Raw genomic sequence first — 23073 nt, 5'->3', positions numbered from 1 at the left:
AGATGGATACTTTATCAGAAGGATACTTTATCAGAAGGATGTCAAGAGTTCGAGGAAATGGATGTAGAGAAATGTCAGATTAGCCATGATGCCATCAAATGGCGGAGCAGGTCAGAGGGGCCAAACAATCTACTCCTGTTCCTTTATTGTTTAAAAGGGGCCTTACTGCCTTGAAGGGATCAATGGCCAAGGGATAGACTAATGGTAGAGGACAGAGGTTTAAAGTGGATGAGGGAAATCAGTTTTCACTCAGGAGATGTTGGGAATCTGACAGTCACTGCTTGTCAGAGCAACAGAGGAAGAAACTCTCATGATATTTAAATATTTTAGAATGGTACCAAAGCATACAAGGCTAGGGTCAAGAGTGTGGAGCTAGAAAAGCGCAGGTCAGGCAGCATCCGAGAAGCAGGAGAATCGACATTTCAGGCATAAGCCCTTCATCGGGGTATGCTATCTGACCTGCTGTGCTTTTCCAGCACCACACTTTTAGACTCTGCTCTCTAGCATCTGAAGTCCTCACCTCCTCCATACAAGGCTAGGGAGCAAGTGCTGGAAAATGGGATTTGTTTTTAAACCAATAGGCTTGTCCTTTACAACCATGCTCAGAATAAGTTACAACCCATTAGTAATTTGAGTATTTTTAAAACATAAAAATATAGCAAAGTTGCTTGGTCAATTACAGCAGAATGTAATTACATACTCATCCTGACCTTTCCATTCACATTAGTTTTAGCTTCTGGGTTTTTGTAATTCTAGCTAAAAACTTTTACCTACTCAGTGTATTCCCTTCATTCTTTGTACCTAAATATTCCCACTGGGGATTTTTTTTCTGGGCAATGGATTCATTTCATCTAATAGTTCATGCAATCTGTTACCCATCACAACATTTACACAATTGCTAAATTTTCCTCAAGGGTTGCATTTTTAAAACTCAGCAGCTTGAAGACATTTAATAAGATTGTTAACTCTTACGCAGTTAGACTGACATTTGGAATGTTTATTGGTCACTAGCTTAAAGTACAGAGTCCAAAAGCTGACCTGAAAAAGGATTGCAAGGCCAGAATGTGTGTCCGTTGAAACACTCAATTGCCATTCTTAAAAAAAGTTCTCTCTAGCCAATACTAACAATATTTTCCAAAAATCACAATACATTTGGGAAAGTGTGTGTCATTTCCTTTAGATTGACACAGCAATTATAATTGGAAATCCCCAAGGGCATGCCAGCAGGGAGCCCCCAGTGAGAAAAGTATTGAGTGCACTGCGAGTTCAGTGACAAACCAATTAATGCAAGTATCACATTTTTAAAAAGAGGCGCTGAATGAAAATATCTGCATTCATTTAGCTCTTCTCCTAAACACTACCACACAAGACAGGTTAAGTTTAAAAAATGATTTCAACATTAGCTTGCAGAGCTCGCAGGTTTTTTTTTTGAAATTCATTCATGGGACCAAGGCATCACCAGCTAGACTAGCATGTATTGCTTGTCCCTAATTTGCCCACAGGGCAGTTCAAAGTCAGTTAAGAATAGGACAAAAGGATCTTTATAAAAGTAACAAAAAAATAGGCATACACAAAAACTATTTGCTTATTGTAACAGATGGCTGGTCTCTCTAAAATGCTGGCCCCTCCTAACACAGTAACTAGCACGTGTCAGTCTGAGCTATACACTCCAGACATGAGATTCAAACTGCATTCTAAGATTGTAAAGACCATCACAATATTAAGCATATTTTTAAACATTCATCAGGTTGTGTGGGTGTGGGGTGCAATTTTGGCAACTACCACAAAGCAGCAAGCTGTGTAACCATGACAACAGAATCCCAGAGCCACACTAGCTAACAGCAGAAAGGCTAAAGAGCAGTGTTATTTTTGAATTTATTTAGGATTAACTTCTTGTACGACATGCTTGTAATTTCTCCACAAGCCATGCCAAGCACTGATCACATCTCCCATAAGTTCAATTGCAGAACTTCAAATCAACATTGACATAAAAAGATGGTGATAGCAGTACAGTACATCACAAATGAAACAATGCTGCATCAATATCTCAGCAGATTATTGGCCTCAGATAGTGAGGTGGTGAGAATACAGTGGAAAGCAAATACCCAGTGAAAGATAAATCTATGCTTCCAATGAAAAGTGAAGAATTGATCAGAATTAAAATTACAAAACATCAAACCTGACAAGAAAAGCTGCTGGCAGAATGTTATGATTGGTTTATTCAAGCATGAAACAGCACAGCACTGAACAAAACATCAGCATTTTAAAATATAGTATTAAAATTATTTTTTAAAAAAAAACTTTATTGCAGCTGTGCAACATTGTAGAAGCCAACACTAAAAGTGGTAAATTAACTCCCCAATAAAGATTCAGAGGCAAGTGCCCACTTTGGCAAAACAGACAGAAATTGCAGAGAGTGTGTTACTGCTCAAATTTCCAATACAATTGGTGTAACAAATCAGCTTGCTGTCTCATTACACTGGACATTGTGCTAATACAAGGTCTTGAAATTGTAAACAGTGAATACATTAACAATGGTGCCTAGAGCAGCATTAGCAGCTGAAATAGGTTGTGTTAAAAAACACAACTCCACCACAAAATGCCATTTCAACAATATCGAATCACCTACCAATTTCATTGAACACTATATCATCAAGAATTTGCTTCACAAGTCTTAAAAAAAAGTGCTCAAAGACCCAAGAAAATAAGCTCAATTTGAAGATCTTCCTACAGTAGCTGCAATCACTCCAGGATCATTATTTCAATCTGGGTGGATGGGCCATCCATAGAATTATTTTAAAAATCAAGAGGAATAATTTAAGCTGCTTAAAATGGTCTAATCATTTGCACTGGATTGGCCATTTTACCTAGACTATACCAAACAAAACTGAACTAGTCTGAGATCTGAAACTCCAAAATTTAAAGACTTCTTCCAAATCAGTTAACTTTATAATTCATTTTAAAACAGGGAGGTTTTGTTATATTAAAAAGAAGATTTAACAAGATTATGAACTGCATAAAATATTTTACAATTATGCTATAGTAAGTGGATCATTTCATATGGGTCATCAAATGGCAATACTAAACTACCAGTGAGAATGAACTATTGGATATCTTTGTTGATTGAACACAACTAAAAATGTTTACGTATCATTTTACACCCAACTGATGAAGTTGGAGTCTTAGTTTGAAATATGACAAACAGATGTATAAATGAAAAGCACAATTATATTCAAATAGTAGAGCTAATCAATTGCTTACATTCCATTAACACCTACCATTGTAAATTTCAATGCAGAGATATAACTAGTTTCTTTTATAGAAAAGACCATTTAGAAAATGTTTCCTGAAAGTCCAGTGTTAAATCAATAAACTTATCTTCAATATTGTAGATTCAGTAATATAACATAACTAGGGTGACAAATGTGAAGTTGGAGAGATGATTACAAGAGATAGTCAGATGTACAGCACAGGAACAGACCCTTCGGTTCAACTAATCCATGCCAACTAGAGAGCCCAACCTAATTTAGTCCCATTTGCCAGCATTTGGCCCATATCCCTCTAAACCCTTCCTATTCATTTACCCATCCAAATGCCTTTTAAATGTTGCAGTTGTACTAGCCTCCACCACTTCCTCTGACAGCTCATTCCATACACTTACTACCCTCTGCGTGAGAAAATTGCCCCTTAGGTCCCTTTTATATCTTTCCCCTCTCACCCTAAACCTATGCCCTCTAGTTCTGGATTCCCCACCACCACCCCAGGGAAGACTGTATTTATCCTAACCACTCCCCTCCTGATTTTAAACCTTTATAAAAAAGGTCACTCCTCAGCCTTTGATGCTCTAGGGAAACATCCCCAGCCTATGCAGCCTCTCCCTGTAGCTCAAATCCTCCAATCCTGGCAACATCTTTCGAAATCTTCTCTGAACCCTTTCAAGTTTCACAACATCCTTTTGATAGGAAGATCAGAAATGCATGCAATATTCCAACAGTGGCCTAACCAACGTTCTGTACAGCTATAACATGACCCCCCAACTCCTATACTCAATGCTCTGACCAAAACCAAACGTCTTCTTCACTATTCTATCTACCTGGACTCCACTTTCAAGGAGCATGAACCTGCACTCCAAGGTGTCTGTTCAGCAACACTCCCTAGGACCTGACCATTAGGTGTCTAAGTCCTGCTAAGATTTGCTTTCCCAAAATTCAGCACTTCACATTTAGCCAAATTAAACTCCATCTGCCAATCAGCCTATTGGGCCATCTGATCAAGATCCCATTGCAATCAGAGGTAACCTCCTTCGTTGTCCACTACTCATCTGCAAATTTAGTAACCATACCTCTTATGTTCATACCCAAATAATTTACATAAATGAAGAAAAGTAGCAGACCTAGCATCAATCCTTGTGGCACACCACTGGTCACAGGCCTCCAGTCTGAAAAACCACCCTCTGTCTTCTACCTTTGAGCCAGTTCGGTATCCAAAAGGCTAGATTCCCCCCACATTCTCACGAACCAGTCTCCAATAGGGAACCATGTCGAATGCCTGACTGAAATCCATATAGATTATGTCCACCACTCTGCCCTCATCTCACTAAAATGACAGTAAATTTTCATAACATTTGCTTTAATAACTTATTTTTTAAAAAAAGGTGTTCAAGTAAACTAGAGATGGAAACAGTTTGAATGAGACAATGATTTATTTTTAAAAATTGAGTACACGGGGGACATGGCTTATGAAGAACATGCCTCATCTCAAACATCCTTTGTTTCACACATTGATACATTTTACAATCCTGTGGGATGTTCTCCTCATAGTTGCCCAAAACTATTCAACTTTGCAATTCTATATAAACAAATCTGTGTTTGACACTCCAATAATAGTGTTCTTTTTAAGGCTAATCACTACTGCATTGCTCATTCCACAAATATCACGCCTCCGTGTTTCAAAATAGTTCTCCATTCTGTTCAAAAAGTGATTATTTCTTTACAACATTTTTAAAAAAAAACAAGGCTTCTGGGTTAGGTGTCCCCTGATTCTAAACAGGTCTCCATTTCCCTTTACTGGAGCTCAAAACAAACATGCCATAAACAGCAAAAGGGTACACGTCACCTTGGACAATCCTTCAGCAGCTCCCACTCCCCACAATATCCCAGATGAAGTGACACCCCAAAAGCCAATGGCTAGACACAAGCAAGCTTTAAAAAAAAAACCAAGTCTGAGTGTTAAGAATTTGGATTAAGTACAGAATCAAGCATCAAAAGTCATGTGCAACTTCTGAAAGTGGGTGGTTTATTTTGGAACTAGACAACCCTTTTAAGAGAGAGAAAAAAAATCACTTATGGCTGTACGACATGCAATAACCAGTTTACCTAGCCCACCATCTAAATAATAGATAATTGCTATCTACGTGTTGTTACACACAAAATTGGGACAAAAAACATTACCCCTGAAGAAGGGCTCATGCCTGAAATGTCAACTCTCCTGCTCCTTGGATGCTGCCTGACCTGCTGCGCTTTTCCAGCAACACATTTTCAGCACAGAACATTACACATCAACTAATACACAAAGTTAGTCAGATATTGCCAAGTAATTTATAAATTTTAAAATCAAGCAACCTCTTTCAGAATAAAAAAAAACAGCCACAGTAAAATGCAACACCCAGCAGGAAGCTTCCAAAAATCAGATATTTAAAGCATTGATCAAATCAGCACAGATGCAGTAAGAGGTGTCAAACTTAGCGTGAATTCCTAAAGCATATTCTGAGAAAGCTTTCTATCCTGGAAGATGGGTCTTCAGGGGATGGCCATGCCTCCCCTAGCCAAATGAGGATTTTAATTTGCAACAAAGAAAAAATGCTGGAGAAACAGGTCTGGCAGCATCTGAGGCATTTGTTTTTCAGGTCCAGTGACCCTTCAGAACTGACAGTAACAGGGAAAGCTGGCACGTGTGCCAAGAGATGGCTTTGTGGGGCTGGGGTGTCAGGGCGAAGGCAAACGAGTACACGATAGATGGAGAGGAATTCAAATCTAATTTGCATTGCTAACACCAACTTGAGTCTGTTAACCACTGATCAGGTTGTGGTCATGATTTGTAAAAAGGTAGAGAGTGCAGAAAGAGGATAAGACAGCATCCCAGGCAATTGAAGTTTGGTATTCCATTGTTAAGTGGCCAAGTCCATCTGATCAATTGTCACTTCTGCTGCACTTGTTTTGATAAAATCCATCTTATTTGTATCCAGTGTGATCTTGTATTTATTCAGAGGTTTGTGTTTTAAGATTAAAACTAGTTTAGCAAGCAGGTTAACTGCCTCCCTGACAGAAACCCCAACTCTCCGCTCAAGTGTATTCACATAGCAATGAGCAGGTTATAAGCTGAAGCTCTTCTTAGCTTCCAATCATAAATACAAATAAATGCAAGAATATTCACGGTAAACAAAAGTCATTGACCCAATCAGACGTGATCAGACCACCCACACATCCCTCATCTCCTGATGAGAGTCAAACCCCACCAATCCCATCCCAGCCAGAGACTTGGTCTTCCCCACCCTCAGATGAAGGTGGATTCAATTAGATTGGACTGTGATTTGATGATTTTACATGACAATATTCCACAATGACGGGAGATGTAATTTCTCCTGGTTGCTGAGAGTTAGCTTGTGTTGTTAGATCAAAATCCTGTGTGGTGCAATTCTTCAAGAAAAGCTCAAAAGGAAATGGTCATATCTTTAGAGGAGAGACTATTTAGTTTTCACTTTAACTGGGGCAGTTCTATGAAGCCTTGGAATAGGATACCTGTGTGGATCAGTGCTACTGTAAGGAAGGACATGATGCACCAGAGTTACCTTAGCTTTGTGCTAGTCCCAGGCCAAAGTACTGGGATGAAACCTCAATGGGAATAAACCAGAGTACACTGACATTCAGCTACATGGTAGCTCAAGGAAATAGCTATATGCAGTTCCAGTCTAAAAAGATGATGAAGTCACTTATGACTGATTTTCCTGAGCTGCAATGGACAGGGTCTACGTCATGAGAATTGTACAAATATATAAAGAGAGCCTTTCTCAGGATAGCAGCTGGTGACATGGCGTTCTGCAAGGGTCACAGTTTTTCACTTCATACATTAACGATCAAGATAAGGAACTAATGGCATTCTGGCTAAGTTTGCAGATGATAAAAAAAAAGGTAGATAGTACTGAGACGGCAGGGAGGCTGCAGAAGGATTTGGACAGATCAGGAGAGTAGGCAAAGAATTGGCAGGTGGAATACAATGTGGGAAAGAGAGGGGTCAGGCACTTTAAGAATAGAAACATGGAAGTGCAAAGTGACTTGGGAGTTCTAGTCCAGGATTCTCTCAATGTAAACTTGCAGGTTGAGTTAGTAGTTAGGAAGGCAAGTGCAATGATGGCATTTATTTTGAGAGGACTTGAATATAATAGCAGGCATGTACTTCTGAGGCTGTATAAGGCTCTGGTCAGACCACATTTGGAATATGGTGCAATGCTGGGCCCCATTTCTCAGGAAGAATTGGAGTGTGTTCAGAGGAGATTTGAGAGAGTGGTCCCAGAAATGAACAGCATAACAAAAAAGGAACATTTGAGGATGCTGAGTTTATACTCAAAATGGAGAAGGCAAGGACTGTAGATGCTGGAGATCAGAGTCAAGTGTGTGGTGCTGGACAAGCACAGGTCAGACAGCATCCAAGGAGAAGAATCAGCATTTTGGACATAAGCCCTTCATCAGGGATGAGGCTTGTGGGTCGGGGCTGAGAGATAAATGGGAGGGGGTGGGGGTGGAGAAGTAGCTGGGAAAGTGGTAGGTGGATGAAGGTGAGGGAGAAGGTGATAAGTCAGAGGGGACAGTGATGGATGGGTCGCAGGCAGTGCTGAGTTGGAGGCTTGGGATAATGTGGGAGGAGGAAAATGAGGAAGCTGTTAAAAAATCCATATTTATACCACATGGTTGCAGGGTTCCAAAGTGGAATGAAGCATTCCTGCTCCAGGTCACATCCAAGTTATCTACTGCATCTGTTGCACCCATTGTGGTCTCCTCTACATCAGGGAGGCAGGACACCATCTTGCAGATCATTTCAGAGAACATCTCTGGGACATCTGCACCCACCAACCCCACACCCCATGGCTGAACACTTGAACTCCCCCCTCCCACTCTAAGGACATGCAGGTCCTGGACCTACTCCACTGCCAAACTTAGCACCCAAGTTCAGAATTTGGCTTTTGAACCAGTGCAATCCAGGTTTAGTCAATGCATAGGAAGTGGTTTAATAATTAACTTGCACATATTTCTGTAGCCATGGTGATTTATTTTAGAAAGGTTGCATGAGAGCAGTTTTTAATTTCCTTGGGAAAGTGTTAAAATTAATTAACGAAGTAAACAAGTTTCAGTTAGAAGGCTCTGGATAAGGTCTAGGCAGCTAAAAACAGAACAGGCCCTGGAGGAATATCAGAAGAGTAGGACAAGTCTTAAACAAGAAATCAAGTGGGCTAAAGGGGTCATGAAATAGCTTTAGCGAGCAGAATTAAGGAGAATCCCAAAGCATTTTATTCTTATACAAGCAGCAAGCAGGTAACTAGAGAAAGGATTGATCCACTAAAGGATAACGATGGAAGGCTGTGTGTCAAATCTGGGAGAATGGGTGAGATTCTGAAATATTACTTTGCATCAATGTTCACCGAGAGGAACATGAAGAATCTGGAGATTAAAAGATAAAAGTTTGATTAGTCTGGATCACATTGGCATAAGTAGAGAAGAGGTCTTGGATAGGCTAGACGTTAAGGTGGACAAATTACCAGGACCAGATGGGATCTATCCCAGGTTGCTGAGGGAGGCAAGAGAGGAAATAGCTGGGACCCTGACAGATATCTTTGTGGCATCCTTAAATACAGGTGAGGTGCCAGAGGACTAGAGGGTTGCTCATGACGTCCCCCTGTACAAGGGTAGTAGGGATATTCCAGGTAACTACAGAGCAGTGAGCCTGATGTCAGTGGTAGGAAAGTTGCTGGAAAAAAGGTACTGAGGGATAGGATCTATTTAGATTTAGAAAAGAATGGGCTTATCAGTGATAGGCAACATGGTTTTGTGCGGGGAAGATCGTGCCTTAGAACTCTATCAAGTTGTTCGAGGAAGTGACCAAATTGTTAAATGAAGGAAGGGCTGTTGATGTCATATACGTGAACTTTAGTAAAGCATTTGATAAGGCTCCCCATGGTAGACTAATGGAGAAAGTGAAGTTACATGGTGTGCAGGGTGTTCTAGCTAGGTGGATAAAGAACTGGCTGAGCAACAAGAGACAGAAGTAGTTGAAGGGAGTTTCTCCAAAATGGAGAAAAATGACCAGTGGTGTTCCACAGGGGTCAGTGTTGGGGCCACTGTTGTTTGTAGTATACATAAATGATCTGGAAGAGGGTCTGTTGGTATGATCAGCAAGTTTGCAGATTATGCAAAGGTTGATGCAGTAGCAGAAAGCATAAAGGGACTGTCAGAGAATACGGAGGATATAGCTAGACTAGAGAGTTGGGCGGAAAAGTGGCAGATGGTTTTCAATCCAGACAAATGAGGTGATGCATTTAGGTAAAACTAATTCTTCAGCGAATTATGTAATGAACAGAAGATCCTTGGGAAAAGTTGATGGGCAGAGAGAGATCTGGGAGTGCAGGTCCATTATACCCTAAAGGTTGCTGCACAGGTGGATAGAGTGGTCAAGGCGGCATATAGTAGGCTTGTCTTCATTGGACAGGATATGGAGTATAAGAGCTGGCAAGTCATGTTAAAATTGTGCAAGACATTGTACATAGCATTCTAAATGCGGCTGAACCAGTTCTGGAAGCCACATTACCAAAAAAGGGTGTGGCCACGAGAGGGTGCAGAGAAGCCTTACGAGGATTTTGCCTGGTATGGAAGGAGCTAGTTATGAAGAGGTCGAGTAGGTAAGGTTAATTTTCATTAGAAAAATAAAAAAAAAGAGATTGAGGAGGGACCTGATTGAGGTTTACAAAATCATGAAGGGTATAGATAGGGTGGATAGAGACAGGCTTTTTCCCAGGGTGAAGGATTCAATAACGAGAGGTCACTCTTTCAAGGTGAGGTGGAAAGAGTAAGGGGGTTACACATGGCAAGTACTTTACATGCGTGGCCAGCAGAGGTGGTAGAGGCAGGCACGGTAGATTCATTTAAGATGTGTCTGGACAGGTGCAGAGTAGGTGGGGAGCAGAGGGATACAGACGCTTAGGAATTGGGTGACAGGTTTAGACAGTACATTTGGATCGGCTCAGGCTTGGACGGCCGAAGGGCCTGTTCCTGGGCTGTAAATTGTGATATTGGAGGAACACCCATAACTCAGAACCCAGTGTGGTTGCAGGGTTCTAGGGCTGAAAAAATGAGGCTCTCTTCCTCCAGGCACCGGGTGGCAACAGTTTGGCAGTGGAGTCGACCCAGGACCTGCATGCACTTGACAGAATGGGAGGGGGAGTTAAAGTGTTCAGCCACGGGGCAGTGGGGTTGGTGGGCGCAGGTCTCCCAGAGATGTTCTCTGAAACGTTCAAAAAGTCATCCGTTCTCCCCGATTAAAAGAGGGCCACACCAGGTGCAATGTATACAGATGACACTGGTAGAGGTGCAGGTAAATTTCTGACTGATGTGGAAGGACCCCTCTGGGGCCTTGAACAGAGGTGAGGGGAGTGGTGTGGGTGCATGTTTTACACTTCCTGCAGTGGCAGGGAAAGGTACCAGGAGTGGGGCGTGGACCTGACAAGGGAGTCACGGAGGGAATGGTCTTTTCAGAACAATGATAGGGATTGGGTGGGAAATATCTCTCTGCATGATGGGGTCCGTTTGGAGGTGGCAGAAGTGACCACCTCCTGCTTCTCAGATGCTGCCTGACCTGCTGTGCTTTTCCAGCACCACACTCTTGACCCTTATACTCAAATGGAATTTAGAAGGACGGGAGGGGGGAAAATATCTAATTGAAACATGCAGAATACTGAATGGCTTGGACAGAATGGATGTTGGCAAGATGTAGTTTCCATTGGTAGGTGAGACTAGGACCCAATCTATGGAATGGACTGCCACAGACTGCTGTGGACACCAGGTCATGGAGCATATTTAAGACCGAGATAGACAGGTTCTTGATTGTCATGGGGAGAAAGTGGTGGAGGAACTTATCAGCCATGACTGAATGGCAGTGCAGACTTGATGGGCTGAATGGCTTCATTTCTGCTCTTAGGTCATATTGTGTTTTGGGTACTGCATCAGTGGTATATTTTGGTTACTACACTGAAGCTATTTCTTGTATAAATTGAGAAGTGGTTTGGGATTAATGGGATGGCACATCCATTTAAAAAATTTTTGAATTGATCTTTAATTAGATGGTTTACAATATTCTGTTCATTTTGTCAATAAAGTTGTTCAATCTCTAAAAGTAAATTCTGCATGCTGATGTCCGAGAGATCATTTCATTAAAATCATAAATAATGATCTATCAAAACAAGGTTTCTAGCAGGGATCTAGTTCATCTGGTAATAATACCTGTTGATATCATAATACCTTTTACCTAAAAGCCAAATGCCACATTAACCTAAATCACACTATCTTTGGAGTGTGCCTAGTTGTAGTGCCTGTCTTGATAAACTCCTGGAATTACAAGTTGACAGCAGTGAGACATCTTATGATTAACACCCAACAATCTCTAACCAGTGAGAATCAAGCAGAAATACATATAATGGAAGTACAGCAAAAAAAGGCATGGGCAAATTTGAGTCCATCTGATCAGAAAAAAGGAAAATAGAGGGACAGCAAGGATAAATTGGAAAAAAAACAATTTTAAAAGAACATACTATACATGAGGTGGAATGTTTGATCAATTGTAGATAATCGATTCCTTGCATGACTATGTACTAGCCCCAGCTTTCTGCAAATTTATAGTTTAAAATTTGATGGAAATTCAATTCTGTGAAACTCAGATGGATGCAATGATGAACGTTCAGCAGCATAAAGCTAGATGAAATAAGACAAATTATCCATTAATTTGGAGGATTCATTTATCAATTTAAGTTCTCAAAACTGTTGCATTTACATGCATTAGGTGCATTACTTGGAAAATCCAATTTATTGCTTTAAATTGTCACATTGAAAGTGACATCAGAACTGTACATTACTCATTCGACTTAATGGTACCACTCATGCATCAGGAACTGAAAGGAATGGACATAGTGGGCAACTTTGCCTTGGCTTCTTTTAAAAAAAGAGCCAAGTATCCAATTTACATTTATGTAATTTTGAACATTAAGTCTTTTATTTTAAATCTGGGAACATGTTAACCTTGTTTTCTTATGACTTCCAGGTTCAGAGGACAAAATTAAAAACATTTGCTTGATGGGTGATGAGTTAAGTTCCATTGCATAATTTTAGAAATTTGTCTTTAAAAAAAAGTTTCAAATTTATCTTTTCTAGCTCTCTCACACATTCCCTCTTTTGCATTTCTTAAAGTCAGAAAAGGAGTTTCATAGAATCCCTACAGGGTGCAAAGAGGCCATTCAGCCTGTCAAGTCTACAATCGACCCTCCAAAGAGGCCACCCAGCCCCACATCCTATCCCCATAAACCACAGTAATGTGTGGGGTTATCCACACCCTGGACATAGACAACCTAACCTGCACATCTTTGGACTGTTTTTGGAGTGGAACACCCAGAGGCAGTCCACACAGTTACTCAAAACATAGAACTGAACCCGGCTACCTTGTAATGAAGCAGCAAGGCTAACCACCGAGTTACAGTGTAGAAGGTGTATTCCTAAATTTTATGTTACTGTGCTATGAGCGAGTGCTGCATTTTCAGATGCTCCCCTTAGTTGACACAGGCCAAAAAGCTTTGCCCCTTAATTAAATCTCAAGAATTTTTAAAAATCTGATTACTGCAAATAAATTTGAGTTGACAACCTCCTGCATGGTAACTAAGCTTAAAATGATTTAGTTTGCTGTGAAGTATTGTGGATATCCTACAATTATATAAAAAAAAGGTATTAAGATGATTATGTAGGTTTTTTTTAAATTAGATTACTTTACAGTGTGGAAACAGGCCCTTCGGCCCAACAAGTCCACACCGACCTGCCGAAGCGCAACCCACCCATACCCCTTACCTAACACTACGGGCAATTTAGCATGGCCAATTCACCTGACCCGCACATCTTTGTGACTGTGGGAGGAAACCGGTCTTTCCTTTTAAGTAATATTAATTCCAAATTTTGTTTTGACAGGATGAGAAGTGGAATGATGTGTTTGTTATTTTCTTTGCTCAGTTACAATTTTCTCTCCCAGCACATGGCTATCACACTTTTAGTTAAAAAAAAATAATCAGTTCTTCTATAAGAGGATGATTGCATCCTTGTGCAACATCATTATGGAAAAATCGTGCTTTAGAAACATTGCTTTGTGTTGGCGCTGGAATAGTGTTACAACCACGTTTTAAAACTGCACTGTCGAAACAGCATCCCCAATTAGTCAATCGCGTTAGTGAATTTACATTTATAATTACATTATAACAGAACCTGTAGACAAAGAAAACAAATTTCAAAAAAGTTTACAGGAATGGAAAAAAATTTTTATTATGTATTACCTCAAATGAAAATGAAAAACAAATCACAGGTAAACAGCTTACAAAAAGGCTGTGGTGAAGGTTATATATCCAGAAAGGAAGGTGTTAACTTGAACTACAACTTTTTTTTTTAAAAACAAAGACTTTGAGAAAGCAAAACCAAAGTCACCACAAGTTAGTTGTCCAGTTTCCTCAGGAATGTCAAAAACACACTTACAAATAACCCTGATTTCTCAGTAAAATGATTTCTTCCCAAGTTCCTTTGCCCCTGAATAGATTTTTGAGATCGATAGAGAAAGTAAGACTTCCAGTGGTTTGGTTGTTGTTAGGCAATGTTGCTCTCTTATGGCTGAAAGGCTGTTGATGTACAATTTGATTGCAGGTTTAGGTGTTGGTCATTGATTCATTCCAAGCTTGTACAGAACCTCTCATTGCTCAAGATTTGAATATATCATGTCTAAGTTAAGTGGTACAATTTTCGATGGCTTGAATAAAAGTAATAATTCCAATGTATCGGATTTCAAATTCTAAATGAGTTGCCAAGATCCTCCCTCCCTCCCAGTGATCACTGCAGCCATTTAAAATCAGTAGTGTCCCTTGCAAAACCGTTGAGTTTGCGTCTCAGGTATTCAAGTCTAAAAGTTAAGTAGTGCTGGTCCATTTTCACAACAGTTAATACCGTATACATGGTTGGTGGAGAAGTCTCATGGTTCCAGTTTTGAGCTGTGATTACCAACACATCTCATGGCTGAGTAACCCAGTCCATTCATTCACACCATGGGAAGCCATCAACATTTGGACATGGCCCTCATCTGTCTTGGCAGCAGCACTCTGCCGAAAGGATTTCCTTCTTGAAAAGGAGCATAAGCACATTTCCAAATTGCATTAATCAATGGCATTCCCTTTTGATTACTGTGCCTGCTTAAATGATATCAATGCTATTTTGAAATTACCATAAAAGTAACAGCAAAGTGATTCAATTTGCTCATTATATTAAGTCAATACAGAAATATTGATCTTGAATTGAAGGGAGTGGAAGCAGATTCAACAGTAAATTAGATACATTGAAAAGGAAAGATTTGTAATGTTATGGAGTTGGAGACTGATTAGATAATTCTATCATTCTTTGATATCATGATTGCTCTGATCAAAATGGTCAGAGATCACCATGGCAGGCAATGGTTCACAAATATACCTTCAAGCCACTGGACATTTTTACCTGAGGCACCCACAATTGTTTTTTCACTGTTTAATCTCTTGGCACATGTACAAAAATCCCTAAAATGGGTATCTGGAATTGTTATGGGGTAAGGCACAAAATATCAAAGAAAATGACATTATAATACACACATTTCACAAATTCTAGACAGCAAATAACATCCAAAAAGCCATGCTAGCTACTTGGTCTGCCAAAGTCAAGACACCCCGTCTGGGCTGGAAAGTTACTTGGAGGAAGAGGATGATCCAGTCGTCCCTATAGATACCAACAGCACCAGATAGGACTAGGAAAAAAAAGGTTCTGATAGATTATCTGCAGCTCAGGGCTAAGTTAAGCAGCACAACAAGGGCAATAATCCCCACATTACAACCTGAACCACGTGAAAATCATAAGGTAAATAAGGTGAGTAATTCAGGGCGAATCTTGCAGGAGATGGTGTTGTATCTGCTGTCTGGTCCTCCTACATAGAAGCGGTTGTGGGTTTGGAAATCTAAAGGATCTTTGGGGAGAGACAGACATGATGGTGTCAGGCTTTGAGTGTTTTTGGAGCTCTACCCATCCAGGCAAGTGGGTTGGTAGATAGAGCTTTAAAACTGGTTAAATAGGGAACAGTTTTAAACTTTGATTCAATTGAACATCAAAAAGAATTGAGATCAGAGGTGCAAGGTGGTGAAGAGGCACGCATTAAATCAAAACATGACAGGGAGGGATAAAAAAAGCATTTTTAAAAGTCCAGTAAATATTTGAAGCAGTATAAGTAAGAATGGTTAAAAAGTTGAACTTTGAAAGCTCTTTATGAATGCATACAGCATTTCTAACAAGATAAATGCATCGATGGCACCAAAAGAAGTGAATATGGCTTGACTAATGATGGAAACATGATTACAAGGTGTTCAAGACTGGGAACTCGAACATTAAAAGGTATTCAACAGTCTGGAAGCAAAAAAAAAAGGAAAGCGAGGTGGATGAATAATTTCTTAATAAAGGAAGGTATCAGTGCAATGTAGAGTTGTGATATGCATGCAACAGATTGCGATGTAGAGTTAGTTTGGCTGGAAATAAAAGGAATAGCAAGAGGAGGAAATCACAGGAGAGAGTTATCTATAGGCTCAAAAAAAAGTTGCCTGTCAGGCAAAGTACACATCAGGAAATAATGGCGGTTTGTAAGCAAGGCATTAGGCTTGCCATTATGAGCTGCATATGGTCTAGACAAAAATCAGATGAGCAAGGTTGGCATGGAAGTCAAATGTGTAGTGTGCATCAGAAATAGCTTCTTAGAGCTGTACATTTGTTATATCCAAACAAACTATTTTAGATGTAACAATGAGATAGGATTAATAATGGACATCTCATAGTTAAGACTCTCTAGGGGATAGAGATCATAACACGAGTTTTAAAATCAATTTTAAGCAGAGCAACTCAAGTCTCAAACTAGTGACCTCAAGTTAAACAAGGACAATTACAAAACAGTTCAGAAAGTTGTTTGAAGCATGCTGTCAAAGTAGAATAATGGGAAGAAGGTCAGTGGATGCACAATGACAGGCATTTAACCAGATATTTCATTACACTCTGCAAAATTTAATCTAGTCATAAAAAGGACTTGGAGAAGAATGAACCACTATAATTAACAAAGACAATTGGAAGAGGATATCCAGTCAAAAAAAACTATGGAATGCAAAGCAATGAAAGATAAGTGGTACGCCATGGGACTGGGGCCTTGTTTAAAAAAAAAACCAGCAGATTACTCAAAAAAATTGATGAATGTACACTGGTGCAAATAGAGGAAAAACAACAAACAAAACTTATATAGATATGTTTTGAAAAAAAGTGAGCAACAGTGAATATTGGACCCTTGGAGAATGTAACTGCAGAATTAACAGGGAACAAGGAAACAGCAGATAATTTACATGAATATGTTGCATCGGTCTTCACTGTGCAAGACAGTGAAACATCCAAAAGGTAACAGATAAGGAAGGTGCTAGTGGGGAGAAAAGTTTTGTAACATGAAGGACAAAAATATTTGACAAACCGCCCAGATGCAGAGACCTGTATCCTTAAGTTTAAAAGAAGTGGCTACAGAGACAATGCTATACTTCACTAGATTCTGGGAGGAATCCAGTGGATTGGAAACACACTAAAATATCTCTGTTCAAGGAGCCTGGGAGACAACAAGTGGGAAGCTATGAGTCAATTAACCTAATTGGTCATTGGTCAATGTGAGAATCCATCAACAATGAAATAGCAGGGCATTTCGAAAAGCTTAACTCTGTAAAACTGAGTTAATCTAGTTTTGTGAAAGGGAAGTCTATTTTGTTAGATTTGTCACACAAGTTCAGAAGAATGAAGGATAATCTTATGGAAACAAAAAGATTGAGTTGACAGGACAGGGTAGATGTGGAGGAGAACTTTCCACTTGTGGGGGAAATCTCAAGCTATAGGACAGTTACAGAATAATGGGATACATTTAAAAATAAGTTTCTTCTCAGTAGGGAATATCTGGAATTCTTTGCCACAGACCAGTGGATAGACAAGCAGGAGGCTGGAAAAACACAGCAAGCTGGGCAGCATCAGGTGGCCAGTGGGGGCAAGATAATTCAAACCAATTAAACAAAAAAATTGATGTTTGTAGTGTCAGGAGATTGAGGCCTATGAGGAGCTGGCAGGAAAGATGATTAGAGACCTGGGGCAAATCAACCAGAATATTATAGAAAGACCAGCAGGGAGGTTTGATGGGTCAAATGGCCTACTCCCACTCTTATTTGTTATGTACGCATTACTAGGCAGCTAATACAGACAAAGGCACCAGCTATATATTCTGGTAACATGAGTTCATTCTCTGAATGGCAGTCCAAAAAGGAGAACATAATCACTTAAATCATGGACACCCCAGCTGACCTCCTGGGTCAGCCAAGTAGGTAGAAAATGGCCTCTATAAGCAACTATCACAATGTCAATGTGGACAAGAGAATGCATTTCTCTGCACTAATGCATGACTGAAACATAGGAGATCTCAAGTCAAAAAAAAGTGTGTAGTACTTGGTCTGTGTAAGCATGGGGAAAAAACTACATTCTGGATGGAGCCATATCCTGTTGATCCATTTAATCGCAATAGCAGACCTATTTGCAAATGGAACACCAAATCCAACCCACAACAAGTAGGGTTTTTCCTTTCAAACCCCAAATCAAAACAACTTCAACCACAGCTGCCAGTGTTCCAACACTTTCTCATCACAGGCACTGAGTGCCTTTACAGTCTACACTCATTAAGTGTACCAACCTCAAAAGCATCAGCATGAATATTTTTGTCATACAATGGTCTCAAAAAGTACATATTTAAAAATAAGTTTAATAAAATTTGTTGATTGTTCAGAAATCCTTGCAAGTGTATAAAAACTTAGTTGACTCCAATCAACTTAGTTGATTTGCCACTGAAAGACATTTTCATAGAATCATACAGTATTGAAGCAACCCTTGGCCCTATCAAACCATTCTACATTAGTCTCACTTTGCAGCATTTGACCCATCGCTTTAAACATTATGACATTTCAAGTGCTCATTCAAATACTTAAAAAAAAAGGTTGAGAGATATTTCCTGTCTCAACAATCATCCGAGGAAATGCATTCCAGACATTCTACTGCCCTCTGGGTGAAAACTTCCTCAGATCCTTTCCCTTGAAAAAGGTATGCTTTGTTATTGGCCCTTCAACTCATTGGGACAACTGCTTTTGATATTGTTCACACCCCTCAATCAAGTCCCCTCTCGCTCAAAAGCCAAATCTTATCCAGCCTCTTCATACATAATCTGATCCATTCCAGTAACATCCTGGTGAATTTCTTCAAGCTACCTCCAGTGCAATTACATCCTTTCTATAAATGTATGACCAGAACTGCACGTAGCTGGGGCCTAACCAAAATTTTGTACAGTCCATCATAGCCTCCCTGCTTATCTCAATGTCAAAGGCACGTTCCTGTATGCTATAGCTACCTCATTAACCTGTCCTGCCATATTCAGGGATATGTGAACAAGCACCCCAAAGATCCCTCAGATTCTTAATGGCCTGCAATTCATCCAAGACTCCTTTATTGTTACTTCTGAACAGTACCACTTCATAAAAAAAAGTTAATAAAATCAGCCACTGATCTGTCCATTGATCTCTATGCTCCTGTAACCCAAGGCCTTCTTCCTCACTGTCAACCACTTGGCCAAACTTCAATCATATGCACATTTAGTCATAACAGGCCTCTACATTTTATATGTTACCAAAAAAGAAAAAAGGGACTCAACACCAATTTGTGATTCACACTAGACACCAGCATCCAGTCAAACTATCACTCAGTCAATTTTGGATCCAATTTGAAGAGTTTGGATCACACGTGCTTTTCTCAGTCTCCCATGAGTCAGTGTCAAGAGCTTTGCTGAACTTCACAAACTACACTGACCTCATCGACACAACTAGTCACCTGCTCAAAAACTTGAAATTTGTGAGGCATGACCTCCCTCTGACAAAGCTATGCTGACTATCTCTGATAAAACCTTACCTATACAAATAGAGATCAATTCTCTCCTTCAGAATTTTCTCCAATAGCTCATGGGAAACTGATGAGAGACTCACTGGACAAAGTTGCATACTTAAAGATGATTATCAGTGTATCAGAACATAGGAAGGAGATATGTATGATACTTCATATCAGAAGGATGTTATGAAACTTGAGGGTTCAGAAAAGATTTCCAATGATGTTGCCAGGGTTGGAGGTTTTGAGCTATCAGGAGAGGTTGAATAGGATGGGGTTGTCTTCCCTGGTACATAAGCTGAAGGGGTGCCCTTCTAGAGGTTTATGATAGCATAACCAGACAGTCATTTCCCTGGGTTGGGGAAAAGTCCAGAACTAGAGAACATAGGCTCAAGGTGAGAGGGGAAAGATGTAAAAGAGACCCAGGGGGCAACTTTTTCCACACAGAGGGTGGTGTGTATGGAATGAGATGCCAGAGGAAGTGGTAGAGGCTGGTACAATTACCACATTTAAACAGGCATCTGGATGTGAATATGAATAGGAAGGGTTTACGAGGGATATGGGTCAAGTGCTGGCAAATGGAACTAGATTAGGTTAGGATATCTGCTCAGCATGGACAAGTTGGACCAAGGGGTCTGTTTTTGTGCTGTACATATTTGACAAGCCATTTTCTTTCCTCTGATTATATGGTGTCTCTTCAGTTAAGAATAATTTTTCCCATCATTGCTACATAGTCCTTCTCATTATTTAAGTTACAATACAAAAAAGTAATCTTCTTCAAATCACCACTATTATCTCCCAATTAATACAAATATCACAACCTTAAATGGGATTACAACATTAAAAGGCCCTGCATAAATACAGGATTGAGACACACATTGGACGTGGTGTCATTTACTCATGATTGTGCATGGGCGACACTCCTATCAGTAACTTCCAAATACATTTCCCCTTTGTTAACTCAAAAAAAATACTTTTTTTAATGTGATGCGAGAAACCAAACTGAGTTAGTAAGCGAATCCAAGACGTCTTTAATGTTATTTGCTTCAAAGTACATAAAGCGTAGTAAATTCCAATAGATATCAAATTTCTTCCACGTTTTTCAAAACGAGTCCATCCAATTTGAAAATGTTCGAAATGTCTAACATTACGTATAAGCAAATCACTTTAAAACAAATAAAACTTGAGCATACCTTGGTGTATAGTTCAACCACAGACATTGCGTCCCTTCAAAAAAAGCCTCCCTCTCTAATAGGAACACAAACAGATCAGACGAACTCAGGGAGAAAAGAAACTTTGCCTATAGTTGTTTCGGTACAAGATTCCGCACCCACCATCAAGCTACCCCTATTACCCTTCTCTCAGCCAAAAACTAACTCACTACAGGTGAACGCAACCACACAAACACCTGATGTCAATGGAGGGAATCAGACCATAATATGCGCTTTCTCACTGTCTGAAGATCGGAGCAAGGACTATTACTAAAGACAACGTGTTCAAGTCCAACATATCAATAACGGATGCAATTAATCATTAAGACATTCTGAGGGTTTTTGTGTCTCTGTTGTAATATCGCTCTCAGGCTTAAGTCAAACCTACTCCACAGCTGTGTCAGAGCATCTCTAAATGGGTTGATGAGAAAATACAAATCCCGTAATTAATTCTTATCAGTTCAATAGTAAAACGGAAAAGGATTGCTAAACTGACTAAATCGTGAACATATATGTGTATGTGTGTGGCCTTCAAAATGTTCTTGTAATGAATTTGAATAGAAATCCACAAATGCACCCTGGAGTGAAAAAAAAGTACGAGTAATTGAGGTCACTTTCCCAAATACAGCTCACATAAAAGGAAAGGACTCAATTGCTGGTGGGGAGCCCCATCCAGATTGAAGTTAATGAATGTAAAGGATACAGAATGTCTTTGTACAGGTTTACATTGCCAGTTAGTGTTCCTCAAGAGAAAGTTCTTGGCTCAATTATCTTTTGTGCATTATCAGCTTTCCCTCTGCCATCAGCTTAAGAGTTTGTTGGCTGATACACTTGCACTTACATCTCCAGTAATGAAGTAGTGTGACAATACTGTGCCTTTAAAGAGGTGTATTTGTCCTGTTTTTTTGAAGAGAGGGTTGAAGGCAGAGTTGATGAGCAGTCAGCCAAAGCCACTATAGTAAACAGCTTCTGAGATCTTGGGGTATTATTAAAGTTGGAACAATAGAAGCAGCCTGGATGGGTGGGGCTAAGCTCCCACAGGCCCAGGAATTTAGCTTTCAGCAGTTGCTGTTGGTGTCTTGTGGAGTGGAAGCTGCCTTTTCCATCTCTCAGTTACAGCCAAAAGCTAGGGGTTCTCTTCCTGCTACTGGAGTTGTATATGAAATAATCTTTTGCTCTTTGCCAAGAGTGTGTTTATGGAATGTTGCTGCACTGGAACAGTTAATTAGCAATAGTTACTGTATCTATTCTGTTAAGTTTTCCAATAGAGTTACATTATTCCAATACTTTCTTTCTTTTGTTGTATTGAGAATGAATAAAGTGTGTTTTGCTTTGAATTTGTTAGTTTGACCAATCGAATTGCATCTGTAATGCAACATCTTACCTATTACCTTTAAAATAAGAAAACATTAGGGTCTAGACTAACTTCTGAAATATTATGAGTGGGTTTGGCCTCGTCCATAACAAACGGCCTTTGCCATCACAGTGCAAGACTTTGATAGGGTTGTGCTGATTGATGAAATATATTATTTCTGCCACAGAATTATCAGGCAATGATTAACACAAACAAAATCTCCAAGATACCTATCCCTAACTTTCAACAACATCATCACTGAGTTCCTCACCAACTTCCTGCTGGTTAAATTGATTAGGAGTTTGACTGCACCAGCTATATCAGCACTGTGGCTGTAAGGGAAAGTTGGGTACTCTCTGACAAGTAGTACACTTCCTGATTCCTTAAAGCCTCAAAAAAGTTAAAATCAGGCCTTTGAAGGAATACTATACACTCAGATGGGTATAGATATATTATCACCATCCAGGTCAAAGTAGTACCTTTGCTTACATGTAATTTTTGCACCAAACAAAGGCTAGGCAATGACCATCACCACTAAGAGACCATCTAACCACTGTCCTTTGACATTCATTAACATTACTATCACTGAATTCCCCACTATCAATATCCTTGGGGTTATCATTGACCACAATCTCAACTAAACTCACCACATAAACTCAATGGCAACAAGATCAGCCCAGAGGCTGGAAATACTGCCCAAAGCAACTCAACTCCTGACTCCCTAGAGCTTGTCCATCATCTACAAAGCACATGTACAAGGAATGTGATGGAACACTTGCCTGGATGGGTGCAGCTCCAATAACATTCTAGAAGCTTGACAGCATCCAGGACAAAGTGGCCAGCTTAATTAGCACCACATCCACAAGCATCTACTCCCTATACTAGTGATACTCTAACAGCAGTGTGTACTATCCAAAAGATGCTGTACAGAAATTCACCGAAAAATCCTTAGGCAATACTTTCCAAACCCAAGACAACTTCCATCTAGACATACAGGGCAGCAGGTTATTGAGAACACCTCTCTCCTCCAAATTCCCCTCCAAACCACTCATCATCCTGACTTGGAAATATATTGCCTTTCCTTCACTGTTGCTCGGTCAAAATCCTGGAATTTCCTTCCTATTAGCATTGTGGGTCAACTTACAGCACATGGACTGCAGTGGCTCAAGAA

General features: G+C 39.9%; 1 protein-coding gene across 1 annotated transcript in view; it reads right to left on the bottom strand.

Moving 5' to 3' along the window:
* The window catches only part of LOC132829215 (unconventional myosin-Va-like), a 175290-nt gene extending 154733 nt beyond the window's left edge, over positions 1–20557 (bottom strand). Inside the window, exon 1 of the mRNA XM_060846582.1 lies at positions 20531–20557. Within this exon, the coding sequence (XP_060702565.1) occupies positions 20531–20557 (27 nt within the window). The remainder of the gene's footprint in view (positions 1–20530) is intronic.
* Positions 20558–23073: the final 2516 nt, after the last annotated feature.

This window comes from Hemiscyllium ocellatum, chromosome 28 (assembly GCF_020745735.1).
Source record: "Hemiscyllium ocellatum isolate sHemOce1 chromosome 28, sHemOce1.pat.X.cur, whole genome shotgun sequence".
Classification (NCBI taxonomy): Eukaryota; Metazoa; Chordata; class Chondrichthyes; order Orectolobiformes; family Hemiscylliidae; genus Hemiscyllium; species Hemiscyllium ocellatum.
This window is presented reverse-complemented; position numbering and strand designations above follow the sequence as displayed.